This window comes from Salmo salar, chromosome ssa01, assembly GCF_905237065.1.
Source record: "Salmo salar chromosome ssa01, Ssal_v3.1, whole genome shotgun sequence".
Classification (NCBI taxonomy): domain Eukaryota; kingdom Metazoa; phylum Chordata; class Actinopteri; order Salmoniformes; family Salmonidae; genus Salmo; species Salmo salar.
The window spans coordinates 91,884,063-91,898,412 of NC_059442.1; the positions used below are offsets into that span (position 1 = coordinate 91,884,063).

The 14,350-nt window shown below is 44.7% G+C and overlaps 1 protein-coding gene across 1 annotated transcript in view; it reads right to left on the reverse strand.

The window, feature by feature from the left end:
* Window positions 1-3,034: 3,034 nt before the first annotated feature.
* The window catches only part of LOC106610207 (kinesin-like protein KIF19), a 103,369-nt gene continuing 92,053 nt past the window's right edge, over window positions 3,035-14,350 (reverse strand). The window contains exons 7-19 of the mRNA XM_014209412.2: window positions 10,986-11,132; window positions 10,355-10,477; window positions 9,857-10,013; window positions 9,537-9,711; window positions 9,102-9,300; window positions 8,467-8,737; window positions 6,941-7,056; window positions 6,670-6,833; window positions 6,307-6,412; window positions 5,479-5,602; window positions 4,759-5,153; window positions 4,406-4,574; window positions 3,035-4,189 (exon numbers count right to left, since the gene is read on the reverse strand). Of these exons, the coding sequence (XP_014064887.2) occupies window positions 4,074-4,189; window positions 4,406-4,574; window positions 4,759-5,153; window positions 5,479-5,602; window positions 6,307-6,412; window positions 6,670-6,833; window positions 6,941-7,056; window positions 8,467-8,737; window positions 9,102-9,300; window positions 9,537-9,711; window positions 9,857-10,013; window positions 10,355-10,477; window positions 10,986-11,132 (2,262 nt within the window). The 3' untranslated portion in view covers window positions 3,035-4,073. The remainder of the gene's footprint in view (window positions 4,190-4,405; window positions 4,575-4,758; window positions 5,154-5,478; window positions 5,603-6,306; window positions 6,413-6,669; window positions 6,834-6,940; window positions 7,057-8,466; window positions 8,738-9,101; window positions 9,301-9,536; window positions 9,712-9,856; window positions 10,014-10,354; window positions 10,478-10,985; window positions 11,133-14,350) is intronic.

The following is a 14,350-nucleotide window of genomic DNA, read 5'->3' on the forward strand; positions in this document are numbered from 1 at the left end:
AGAATGTCAAAAACATACATTGCAAATTATGGAAATAGGATTCAGTGTCAATAGGATTTTTCTACGGCTCAGGAACAGACGGACAAGCTTTCTCACTCATGACAGATCTCCAAACCCTGGAGGCCACGCCCACTAATCTGAAGAGTGTTTGTGATTTTTGTGATTGGTTGCATATGGACCAATCCCTGAAATTGTTAGGGGCACTATTTCTGTGGTTTGGCTGCTCAAACCGCAGCTCTTGATGTTTGGATTATGTAATTTGGACTGCACGTGTTTCACAATGCACTGAGCAGGAGGGACGAGAAAGAACAGAGATCGAAAAGTAATGTGTAGTTGTATAATGAAGTTAAGCAGTGAAACGTGCAGGAAAGATTTGATCATGACTTTGTTATTACGTTTCTAGGTATTTTGCTCATTCTGATTTAATGTTCAATAAAATGATTTATTTCTGTAATAAAATGATTTATTTCTGTAGCCTAAATATTTTCATTGGACAGCTAAGCTAATTGATTTTCTTTCTTTGATAAATGTCAACAAACAAAAGTTAATAGCCTACAAAGTCACGCATGTTTGTGTTGGCGTCTTTATGTGGAAACTACAGGTTAAATTGGGGAGGACGGGCTCGTAGTAATGGCTGCAGCAGAAGTAGTGGAGTGATATCGCCATTCCGTTAACCCCGTTCCAGCCATTATTATGAAACGTCCTCCCCTCAGCCGCCTCCACTAGTGGAAATACATTCCCGTTGACCCAAGACAACGGCACTATAAAACCCCTTACAATTAGCTAGTGCATGCACAAGTACACACACGACTGCTGCATGTGTTAGAACACAGCCTGCTAGTAAGCCTGCTGCCTGCCTGCCAATGTGAGGTAAACTAATCCAATCATAGCAGGTACATTCAGCACTTCCACTCTTATGAAAACAATATGCTGACATGTAATCTATACCTATGACAGCCGAATGACTCTAGGACATAGGCCCATGTTCATGTCTAGACACCTATTATGGATCACACCAGTACTGTTGAATAACTTGTTTACCTTTCAAAATAAAACTTCTCAAAAACACTTTGTGGAGTGTGTCCTGTCTACCGAGTTCCCTTTGTAGCCATGCAGTTAAGTGGTGTGCTCATGTTGTGACTGTACAGATGGATTGTTTATGGCAGCGTTTCCCAAACTCGGTCCTGGGCCCCCCCATATACTAAATAAACTAAAGTCAAAAATAAAATAAAAAGTAGCACAAAATTACATAACAATAACAAGGCTATATACAGGGGCTACCGGTACCGAGTCAATGTGAGGTGGTACAGGTTAGTCAGGGTAATTTGTACATGTAGGTAGGGGTAAAATGACTGCATAGATACAGTGCATTCAAAAAGTATTCAGACCCCTTGACTTTAAAACAATGTTGTTACATTATAGCCTTGTTCTAAAATGTTATATATATATATAAAAAATCCTCATCAACCTACACACAATATCCCATAATGACAAAGTGAAAACAGGTGTTCAGAAATGTTAGAACATTTATAAAATCTCTAAAACAGGAATAACTTATTTACATAAGTATTCAGACCCTTTGCTATGAGACTCGAAATTGAGCTCAGGTGCATCCTGCTTCTATTGCTCATCCTTGAGATGTTCCTACAACTTGATTGGAGTCCACCTCTGGTAAATTCAATTGATTGGACATGATTTAGAAAGGCACACACCTGTCTATGTAAGGTCCCACAGTTGACAGTGCATGTCAGAGCAAAAACCAGGCCATGAGGTTGAAGGAATTGTCCATAGAGCTCTGAGACAGGATTGTGTCGAGGCACAGATCTGGGGAAGGGTACCAAAACATTTCTGCAGCATTGAAGGTCCCCAAGAACACAGTGGCCTTCATTCTTAAATGGAAGAAGTTTGGAACAACCAAGATTCTTCCTAGAGCTGGCTGCCCGGCCAAACTGAATAATCGGGGAAGAAAGGCCTTTGTCAGGGAGGTGACCAAGAACCTGATGGTTACTCTGTCAGAGCTCCACAGTTCCTCTGTGGAGATGGGAGAACCTTCCAGAAGGACAACCATCTCTGCAGCACTCCACCAATCAGGCCTTTATGGTAGAGTGGCCAGACGGAAGCCACTCCTCAGTAAAAGGCACATGACAGCCTGCTTGGAGTTTGCCAAAAGGCACCAATAGACTCTCAGACCATGAGAAACAAGATTCTCTGGTCTGATGAAACCAAGATTAAACTCTTTGGCCTGAATGCCAAGCATCACGTCTGGCGGAAACCTGGCACCATCCCTACGGTGAAGCATAGTGGTGGCAGCATCATGCTGTGGAGATGTTTCTCAGCGGCAGGGACTGGGAGACAAGTCAGGATCGAGGCAAAGATGAACAGAGCAAAGTACAGAGAGATCCTTGATGAAAACCTGCTCCAGAGTGCTCAGGACCTCAGACTGGGGCGAAGAGGACAACGACCCTAAGCACACAGCCAAGACAATGCAGGAGTGGCTTTGGGTCTCTGAATGTCCTTGAGTGGCCCAGCCAGAGCCCGGACTTGAACCCAATCGAACATCTCTGGAGAGACCTGAATATAGCTGTGCAGCGCAGCTCCCAATCCAACCTGACAGAGCTTGAGAGGATCTGCAGAGAAGAATGGGAGAAAGTCCCCAAATGCAGATGTGCCAAGCTTATAGCATCATACCCAATGAACCTGTTTTTCCTTTGTGATTATGGGGTATTGTCTGTAGATTGATGAGGGGGAAAAAAACAATTTAATCAATTTTAGAATAAGGCTGTAACCTAACAAAATGTGGGAAAAGTCAAGGGGTCTGAAAACTTTCCGAAGGCACTATATATTAAACTCCCAGTAATTTATTTATTTTACGTTTCTGCATCACTGTGCCTTCTTCAGGGTGATGTCATGAATGCTTGAACCAGGTTATGTAGACAAACAGTGGAATTAGTGCAACCAATGACAATAGTGAGGGGTGTGTCATAATTATTAAGTCAATTAGAATGAATTGAGTGAAACAGTTAAAAGACAATAGTTTACAGCAAATAGAATATATTAGGCTATTGTTATCATATGGAAACATACTTATACATTGTACATACTATTAGCATCAACATTCATTATTGTTTAATTTAATTTTACATATATATTTCATTGTTTCCAATTGAATGACATTTTTGTTCCATGTAATCTTTTAGTTCAACCATAATGAATAATAAGCATCAACAACAGAGGGAACTGATAAGCTGTAGAAAGAATATATTTATTTATAAAATGTGTTCATAAAGAAGAGAGAAGAAACAACTATTATGCAGTGTGTCCACAAGGCTTTTGTAATTATTGGTATGCAGAAAAACTCTTAAGTATCACAACCGTTCATCTGCAGAACCGGAGTGTGTACAGGTCCATAGTAGTGGTTAGTGGTGGCCACTGGACGGACACTCGCAGGACCACTTGAGCAAGGAAACGAGGAGCAGAGAAAACAGTCCCAGTCTGTGTCTGAAATGGGACCCTATTCCCTATATAGTGTACTACGTTTGTCCAGGGCCAGGTCAAAAGTAGTGCACTATATAGAACTTGGGCACCATTTAAGTCACAGACAGAAGAGTAAAAGTTACAGACAGAAGATCTTTGGCGTCTGTGATGGTGAGGTCTTGGGGCATCATCCACCCTACTAGTGATCAGCACGAGGAAAAGCTAGGTCTCTGGGTTCAATGTACAGCCAGTGTGGAAGTCACAGGTCAGAGGTCACGGTCCAGAGGACATAAGGGGGCTCAAGGCCCCAGGGTTAGACTGGGCTGTGGGTCAATCAGGAGCATGAAGGTGGAGATTGGAGGTCCAGCTTTCTCCAGTCCAGTCCATCTAGTCCAGTCAACATTCTGAGGGTCAGCTGGTCAGGGTAGTGCTGGTGTTGGGAAGTCATGTGTAAGAAAACCCTGGGTCATGATCATTAGGCACCAAACTGAAGAAAACAGGAAGGGGCTAGCTGGAATAATTTTTGTTTTCCATTGCAAAATTTTTTTCCATTCTATGCCCTAATGAACATGACCCTGGAGAAGTAGGCCTTTAGGCCCTCAGTGCCTGCGGGTGCGCTGACCTCCGGTGCCCGTGGTGTAGAGCATGGGCTGGCGCAGCTGAGACACACGCTTCAGGTTGCTCAGGTGGACTGGGGAGGACACTGTGATGGGGCCTGTAAAAAGCATGAGTCAAAAACTGTATACAGAGCCCTGTTTAAGAACTGTGTGTTGATATATTTAATTAGCTACACTGTGAGGAGATATCCAAGGGCAATGAATCCAATTTGTCCTGATGGTAGTGCAGTGGGCGCCATAAGGCTTGAACCCCACCATGGCTGCATGCAGTAATATTATTTTTAATGTAGAGGTGTGGGTAAAAGGAGGCTGACCTGTTTGGTGGTTGTTGTGTGGCAGCCGGACTTTGGTGAGAGAAGGGACCCCCCTGTGCTGGGGACGTAAGAGGGGGGCCTGGGGCTGCCCGTTGATGTGGAGGTGGGGGTCTGACGTGCTGTCCAACGGTCGTGTACGCTGGGCTGCCGTTGTCTTAGACTGATACAGCTGAGCAGGGGGAGGGCAGGGGTAGTGTGTTAAGGCTGATATCCTGTAGGCTATGTACTGGAGCCACTTCATTATGTCTATGTAACTGTCAAATCGATCAATCACAGCTGCTGATGACTCCACTAACATACAGTCCCGAATCATTACATACTACTCAGGGAGCTAGATAATGAACACTACTCACTGCTTGACCTGTGACCTCGAACGAGCGGGAGCGTCTCTTCCGGCAGCGAGCCTCGAAGTCCTGCTCGCGGAGGGAGAGGTTTGGGTTCTTGGAGGCCGGCTGGCGATTACGTGGGCGTGTCCAGGTGCACTGGGAGACAGGCCCCTCCCCCGTGCTGCTGGATAAGTTTTCATCTGAGGTGTCGTGGCGGGGCTCGGGGCTGGGCTGCCGGCCGCGGAGCAGGGCCAGGCCCCTAGGGGGCGCCTCACTCAAAGACAGGCTGCTCTTGTGCTTCTTGGTGTCCAGGGGGGAGGGAGGAGGGGGCAGCCGCAGGGTGTCCACTTCCAGGGCTTTGGAGCGGCGGCGAGCAGCCTTCAATGCAATGTTGTGAACCCCTTTGAGGATCTGCTGCCTCTCTGTTGAATCAAATCAATCAAATCAAATGTATTTATAAAGCCCTTCTTACATCAGCTGATATCTCAAAGTTCTGTACAGAAACCCAGCCTAAAACCCCAAACAGCAAGCAATGCAGGTGTAGAATCAAAGGAGACATTTGACAGAGGCTCTACTATGATCTCATCTAGTACACCAACATCCTGACCTAAGATAAGATAATAAAATGTAAACCTTATTGTCCCCAATCGTCCCTGGCTATATTCTGTAATCCATGAATTTGTGGTCCGTGCAGTTCTCCCTATCCTGTATCGCTCCTGTCTGCTGTTGCCCCTGGAGGTCTCTTACCCTTTCGTGTGAGGGGGACGTCCTGGCCCGTCTCGCTGCTCTCAGGGGAGGAGTCCAGGTGACTGCTGACACTGTGGCTGAGGTGGCTGTAGTTCAGAGTTGTCTCTAGGGCCAATGGCTGCAGCTGGAGAGGACAGAAGAGAAGGGACATGTGGCATTATACTCACACTCTCATAGGGGAGTATGCAGATATGAAACCTGGTAGAAATCTAGCCCTGATATGGCTGTACCCTCCATTACTATGTTGTCTCCACAGGTGTAATGGCAGGAGCTGCATCAGGCCTAGTTGATATCCACAGTGTGGATGGTACTGTGTTCTCACCTCTCTGTTCCCCTGGCCATTGATGTGGATGGTACTGTGTTCTCACCTCTCTGTTCCCCTGGCCGTTGATGTGGATGGTACTGTATTCTCACCTCTCTGTTCCCCTGGCCGTTGATGTGGATGGTACTGTGTTCTCACCTCTCTGTTCCCCTGGCCGTTGATGTAGATGGTACTGTGTTCTCACCTCTCTGTTCCCCTGGCCGTTGATGTGGATGGTACTGTGTTCTCACCTCTCTGTTCCCCTGGCCGTTGATGTGGATGGTACTGTGTTCTCACCTCTCTGTTCCCCTGGCCGTTGATGTGGATGGTACTGTGTTCTCACCTCTCTGTTCCCCTGGCCGTTGATGTGGATGGTACTGTGTTCTCACCTCTCTTTTCCCCTGGCCGTTGATGTGGATGGTACTGTGTTCTCACCTCTCCGTTCCCCTGGCCGTTGATGTGGATGGTACTGTGTTCTCACCTCTCTGTTCCCCTGGCCGTTGATGTGGATGGTACTGTATTCTCACCTCTCTGTTCCCCTGGCTGTTGATGTGGATGGGAGGAGGGGTCAACACAGTAGAACGTTTAATCTGTCTGGCATGGGGACTGCTCTTAAACACATGGTTGTTGTCTCTGTGAGAGGGAGAGGGAGGGAGGGAGTTAGGGAGGGAGAGAGAGAGACAGCACAAGAGAGGGAGAAAGATCGACAGAGAGAAAGATCGTCAGTTAAACTAATGTCCTTCCTAGAAAGGATAAGATGGAGGGTTTCTTCTTCCTAAACCAAACCCCACCCTCTCACTCTTTCACTCACTCTCCCATCCCCACTCTCCCACCCTCTCGCACCCTCTCACTCTCCCTCCCTCTCACTCTCCCTCCCTCCGTCCTCTTACCCTTCAGGTTCAGGTAGGATGGGTGGCAGGGTGTGTCTGCGGGTCTTGGCCTGGCCATGCCTGGTCTCCGAGCCCATGGTGCGAATGCTCTCCTGGTCTGAGTCCAAGTCCTGCACCGGGTCAAGACTTCGGCTGGGCAGAGTGATCTTGGGCAGGGAGCCCTCCTGGAGACAGCATATGGTACAGGGAGAAGGATATGTTTATATGTCGGAATTGTGTGTCTCTGTACTTGATCTCGATTTCAATCTCAATCACGTTCTCTGTTGTCTACCTTGAGTGTGCTCCCGCTGACCTTGTCCAGGGATCTGTCCAGGTTCCTCTCATCCAGCTCTCTCATGTACATCCAATACAGCTCCTGAAGGTGGGGGGGCACCAGGAGTCTGTGGTCTGCAACAACACAATACAGGTTAGAATACTATTCACACTACAACATAACATAATACAGGTTAGAATACTATTCACACTACAACACAATACAGGTTAGAATACTATTCACACTACAACACAGGTCAGAATACTATTCACACTATAACACAACACAATACAGGTCAGAATACTATTCACACTACAACATAACATAATACAGGTTAGAATACTACTCACACTACAACACAATACAGGTTAGAATACTATTCACACTACAACACAGGTTAGAATACTATTCACACTACAATACAGGTTAGAATACTATTCACACTACAACACAGGTTAGAATACTATTCACACTACAACACAGGTTAGAATACTATTCACACTACAACACAACACAATACAGGTCAGAATACTATTCACACTACAACATAACATAATACAGGTTAGAATACTACTCACACTACAACACAATACAGGTTAGAATACTATTCACACTATAACACATGTTAGAATACTATTCACACTACAACACAGGTTAGAATACTATTCACACTACAACACAGGTTAGAATACTATTCACACTACAATACAGGTTAGAATACTATTCACACTACAACACAGGTTAGAATACTATTCACACTACAATACAGGTTAGAATACTATTCACACTACAACACAGGTTAGAATACTATTCACACTACAACACAACACAATACAGGTTAGAATACTATTCACACTACAACACATGTTAGAATACTATTCACAACACAACACAATACAGGTTAAAATACTATTCACACTACAACACAACACAATACAGGTTAGAATACTATTCACACTACAACACAGGTTAGAATACTATTCACACTACAACACAACACAATCCATGTTAGAATACTATTCACATTACAACACAACACAATACAGGTTAGAATACTATTCACACTACAACACAGGTTAGAATACTATTCACACTACAACACAACACAACACAATCCATGTTAAAAATACTATTCACACTACACCACAACACAATATAGGTTAGAATACTATTCACACTACACCACAACACAATCCATGTTAGAATACTATTCACACTACACCACAACACAATCGATGTTAGAATACTATTCACATTACAACACAACACAATACAGGTTGGAATACTATTCACACTACAACACAGGTTAGAATACTATTCACACTATAACACAATACAGGTTGGAATACTATTCACACTACAACACATGTTAGAATACTATTCACACTATAACACAACACAATCCATGTTAGAATAGCTGTCATAATACAACACTAAACATACAGTACAACACCTACATAACCAATATTGAATTATTACACGTTCAATCAAGTCTGCAGTCTATAGCTAGTGTAGTAAAAAAAGAAAGCATTGTTTGGACATACCGTCAATAAACCGTCTCTGCTGCTGGATGAGCTCGTCACAGAGGTGGCGGTGCTGCTCGAAGCGCTGCACCACAAAGTTCTTCTGCCGGATCACGTTGTCTTTGAGCAGTGCGTGGGACTGCATCTCGGCATTCTCAATCTCCAGCTCGTGGACCTTACAGAGGAGGCCCAGCACCTCCCTCTGCTCTTCAGAGCTCACCCTGCAAGGGAGCAGCTCCTCCAGGCGCCTGGCCCGCTCCCGCAGCTCCACGAAGCAGCGCTCCAGCAACGCCTACAAGACAGGAGGACAAACAGCAGGCAGGGCTCCATAGGAATCCTCACCATAGTATTTAAATATTTTTTCTAAATTGATTTAACCTTTATTTAACTAAGCAAGTCAGTTAAGAACAAATTCTTATTTACAATGACGGCCTCATCATGCTACACGTCGGCCTATTGTACAAATGGAAACCATGTGCTTGGTATCGTTCCATTCAGTCCAATCCAGCCATGAGCCCGTCCTCCAATATCTCCTACCACCAGCCACCCAGTACTGTACAACAAGGCTATCAATGCCTAGTTTAAGCTAGGTGGCCTAAACTGTGTGATTCTGTAGCCCCCCCTAAAGGTGAGAGCAAGGGACTACAGTAACCTACCTTCTGTTCGCGTATCTTGTTCTGTTCAGCAATGAGAGTGACCACGTTCTCTCTGGCCATGGCTACTTCCTGGGTCTCAGTGCTGTCTGGGGGAGACTCAGGGCAGTCAGAATCCTTCTCACTCTCCTCCTTACTGAAGCTCTCCTTCCTCCTGTCCGCTCGCCACTTCCTGCGACGACGACTCCGCTCCTGCTCCCAACTACAGGACGAACAACAATGCACGGAATTGTGAGCAGCTGTTTAGACATTTCTGTTAACTATCACAGTCATTAAACTGCTACAGCTAGAGGCTATAGGTGTAGCGGGAGTGCTATGAGATTATTGTAGGTCCCAAATGGCACCCTATTCCCTATATAGAGCCCTAAGGGCTCTGGTCATAAGTAGTGCACTGTACAGGGAACAGAGTGCCATTTGGGACAGTCCTAAGACACATACTCTGCGATGGTGAGCAGGTGTTTGGAGGTGTCCATCTGGATCTCCATGTTGCTGTTGTCCAGCTCCATCAGGCTCCTCCTGATCTCCATCTGACTCCTGAAGGCCTCTAGGAGCTGCTCCCTCAGCTGGTCCATCTCTGCTCGGCTTGCCTGCGTGCTGTGGGCCTGCACCTCCGCTACATTGGTGGCAGGAGAGGAGAGTGTTATTGTCAGACAGACAGACAGACAGACAGACAGACAGACAGACAGACAGACAGACAGACAGACAGACAGACAGACACTGTGAAGGAGCTATGAGAGAGGTCAAGGTAAGGTCATTACCCTGGACATGGCGGATGTCAGCTCGGTCAGAGTTGAGCTGACGTCCAGCCTGATCGGCGATCTTCTTCTTGAGCCGCTGGATCTCGCTGCGCAGGTCAGAGATGATGTTGGTGTACTGAGCGATGTGGTAGGACACGTTCAGCAGGTTCCTCTTCACCTGGAGAGAAAGAACTGTCTTATAACACTGTAATAACATGATGTGGTAGAAAACATTCAGCAAGAAGGAACCCAGCTGACAAACTATTGAGCCAAATATTGACAGTGTTGTTATAACTGTTATACTGCAGAGATAACGGAATCTTTTAAGTTGATCTCGGGGGTCTTGGGTGGGTTACTGTAAAGCACTTTGTGATAACTGTGTTTATGTAAAAGGATTTTTAAATTACATTTGATTGGTTGATTGATTTGAAAATGGATTGATTTGAAAATGCTTGTCCCACACCTCAGTTGTCCCACACCTCAGCGAAGGAGGGAAATGTTGTGTTGTGTATTACTCACCCGTGTGCGGATACTTTTGGCACGGTCAGCGTAGCTCAGCGTGTTGCGAGACTCCTCGAAGGCCAGGGAGGCGGGGCTAATGTGGGCTATCATCACTGTGCGACTGTTGCCTCCCAACGAGTCCTGTCAATCAAACACATCAGAACAGGAAGTGAATGAATGCAAGTGGCATGCAAAATAATTCTTCTGAATGATGCAAAAGGACAACAAAAAGTACTGTACTGTATTGTTTTGTGTGGTGTGGCATGATGTGGTGTGATGTGATATGGTGTGGTATTGTGTGCTATGGTGTGGTCATTCATGATGAATGTTGTGTGGTATGGTGTGGTGGTAGTATAGTGTATTGTAATCATACAGCACGTCTTAGATGGGAAAGGGGGAAACCTAGTCAGTTGTACAACTGAATGCATTCAACTGAAATGTGTCTTCCGCATTTAACCCAACCCCTCTAAATCAGAGCAGTGTGGGGGGCTGCCATAATCGACATCCACGTCTTCGGCGCCCGGGGAACAGTGAGTTAAGTGTCTTGCTCAGGGGCAGAACAACACATTTTTACCTTGTCAGCACGGGGATTCGATCCAGAAACCTTTCGGTTACTGGCTCAACGCTCCAACCACTATGGGTACTGTACCTTCAGCAAGCGCGTCAGCTTGCTGTCCCTGTAGTTGACATATTTGTTACCATGTTTCTCACTCAGGGCGTTGATGCAGTTACCCAGAGCCAGGAGGGAGCGGTTGATGTGGGCCCCTTCTTTTAACCTTTGACCTCTGTTCTGTGTCTGGGAGAGAGAGAGAGGGAGCAGGTTTACTATCTGGTCTCATGTTTTTATTTTTTTATTTAACCTTTATTTAACTAGGCAAGTCAGTTAAGAACAAATTCTTATTTACAATGACGGCCTACCGGGGAACAGTGGGTTAACTGCCTTATTCAGGGGCAGAACAACAGATTTTTACCTTGTCAGCTCGAAAATTCAATCTAGCAACCTTTCGGCTCCTGGCCCATCGCTCTAACCACTATGCTACCTGCCGCCCCACATGTTCCAGAGCATACATTTTCCTGATCACCGACTAAGCAGACTGACTGATCAACAATTAATAGAGTGGTTATTTAGGATGCAAGGTGATTTGTAGATCAGTCAGTCTGTCTACAATGTAGTAGACCGCCATTGTCTCGGTTTGATGAGTTCCAGCCCAGGACAGATACTGCCTATGTTAACCAGCAGAGGGGGCTCTAACCCTCCTTTTCTTTCCTCTGTCTGCAGTTACATTGGAAGAGATGCAAGTAAAACATCACACAGCTTTTTATAACCGCTTATGAGTTACTATGAACGCTGTCAAAGTCATAACACATCATACATGTATTATAATGCATTATAAAGGACGTTATTACATATGTACTTTATAGAAAGTGTTACCAGCCTTGGACCAAAACACATCTCACTGACAGAAAGCATCCCTTCAAAAGAGGTAGTGGAACCCCTTCTGTTCTCCTATATCTAAAGAGACCGGTGGCCTATAGGCTATGTTATACATCTATAGAAGAGCCTAGCTGGTTAACCTTTCTAAAAATGTCCATGGTAAATAAGTGTTCTCTCTATTTAGGCATGATTGCATGTTTTTGTTATGGCTGTGTACCAAATGGCACCGTATTCCCTGTATAGTACACTACTTTTGACCATCCTATTATATGGGAAATTGGGTGCTATTTGGGACACATGCCATTGTGTATATGAGGTCTGGCTGGTTTAATATGAATGCTAATCTAACAACATTCATCAAATCTAACTGCCTGTAGCTCAGGCCCTGAAGCAAGGATATGCATATTCTTGATACCATTTGAAAGGAAATACTTGGACATTTGTGGAAATGTGAAAGGAATGTAGGAAAATATAACACATTAGATCTGGTAAAAGATAATACAACGAAAAAAGAAGAAAAAAAACGTTTTTATTTGTACCATCATCTTTGAAATGCAAGAGAAAGGCCATAATGTATTATTCCAGCCCAGGTGCAATTTAGATGTTGGCCACTAGATAGCAACAGTGTATGTGCAAAGTTCTATACTGATCCAATGAACCATTGCATTTCTGTTCAACATTTTGTATCAAGACTGCCCAAATGCGCCTGATTTGTTCATTAATAACTTTTCAAGTTCAAAACTCAAACAATAGCATGGTATTATTTCACTGTAATAGCTACTGTAAATTGGAAAGTGCAGTTAGATTAACAAGAATTTCAGATTTCTGCCCATATCAGATATGTCTATGTCCTGAGAATTTTTTGTGTTACTTACAACCTCATGCTAATCGCATTAGCCTACGTTAGCTCAACCGTCCTGTGGGGGACCCACAGATCCTGAATAAGTTTTTAAGCACTTTGCCTAGAGTAGAATGACTACAGGTAACCACAGCAACTAATATGAGAAGCAAACACCTATTATGAAGCCTTCAGAGTTCACAGGAGAAATTGTAAGTATACCAAATGTGAAAAGAACAGCAACGTTTTATTTTTTTAAGTTAGGCAAGTCAGTTAAGAACAAATTCTTATTTTCAATGACAGCCTAGGAACAGTGGGTTAACTGCATTGTTCAGGGGCAGAATAACAGATTTTGTACCTTGTCAGCTCGGGGATTCGATCTCTCAACCTTTCGGTTACTAGTCTAACGCTCTAACCACTAGGCTACGCTGCCTCCCCAACTTTGGATAACTTTAGTACAGGCCCTATGTTCCTCCAGGAACCAACATTTTAGTCATTTAGCAGACACTCTTATCCAGAGCTACTTACAGTAGTGAATGCATACATTTCATACAGGTTTTTGTATCCGTACTGGTCCCCCGTGGAAATCGAACCCACAACCCTGGCGTTGCAAACACCATGCTCTACCAAATGAGCCACACGGGACCCCAAGAGGATAACTTTAGTACAGGCCCTATGTCCCTCCAGGAACCAAGAGCATTAAGTGGTTTAAGGTTTATAGTAAATACTGTTGTGTCATATATTGTCACAAACATCCCAAACTAGTTCACAAAAGACATTAGCTTCATCCCAAATGGCATCCTATTTCCTATATAGAGCACTACTTTTGACCCATAGATCAAAAGTAGTGCACTATAGGGAATAGGGTGCCATTTGGGATGCAGACATTCTGTTGCCAGTATCGGAGTCACTCCAACTGTAATCTGTTCAACAAAAGTAACCAGCACCATAAAACGGTGCTATAGATGTCACGGTAAAGTCACAGCACCATATCAACATCCCCCTCAGAGAGAGAGACACGGCTTAATGTGAGCTCTCACATTTTCAACACGTTTTTTACAAAAGGATAGATTTGGAGTTAGATAAACTTGGATTTTTCGGCAGGTACATATGCAGGATGCTACACTCCACAGCATGGCCTTCGCTCCAGATCAAAACTACAAACCTACAACCTAATTTTGACCAAAATTAACTGGAGAGATTACTGCTTCCAAGGTTTTATTTTTCCAAGCTATACGGAGGGTGCTCTAACCAACAAACAGCAGGGACCTGAGGACACCATTCCAACCTGGAACTGAGCCAGATACAAATTCAATTAGCACTAAGGTGTGAAGTAAAAGGCCTTTGGGCCCAACAAGTGTCAGGAGTCTTTGAAGCACCATCTGAAGCCCCTCCTGCTGTTCAAAGACCATACACTGGCATTTTCTACAAGAAATCTGCCTCCAGAAATAAAAGCTTCTCCCAAGTGGGTATGACACCTACTCCCATTGCCTGCTGCACTGCTGCTTGGTTCCACCTGGCGATGTGTTCACCGTCTGCCCTGGCCTGTCTCCTCCTGTCTGGTACAGGTACCTCCACCACACTCACCCCTCTCTCCTGAGCTTTCGCTCGCCTCCAGCACACACACACTGTTGGGGCGAGTGAATCTGAACTTACAATGGCTAGCCCCAAGTCGTTATATATATATTTTGTAAATCTTGTGCATTTTGCTATTTTGCTATTTGCCTCATGACTCCTGCAT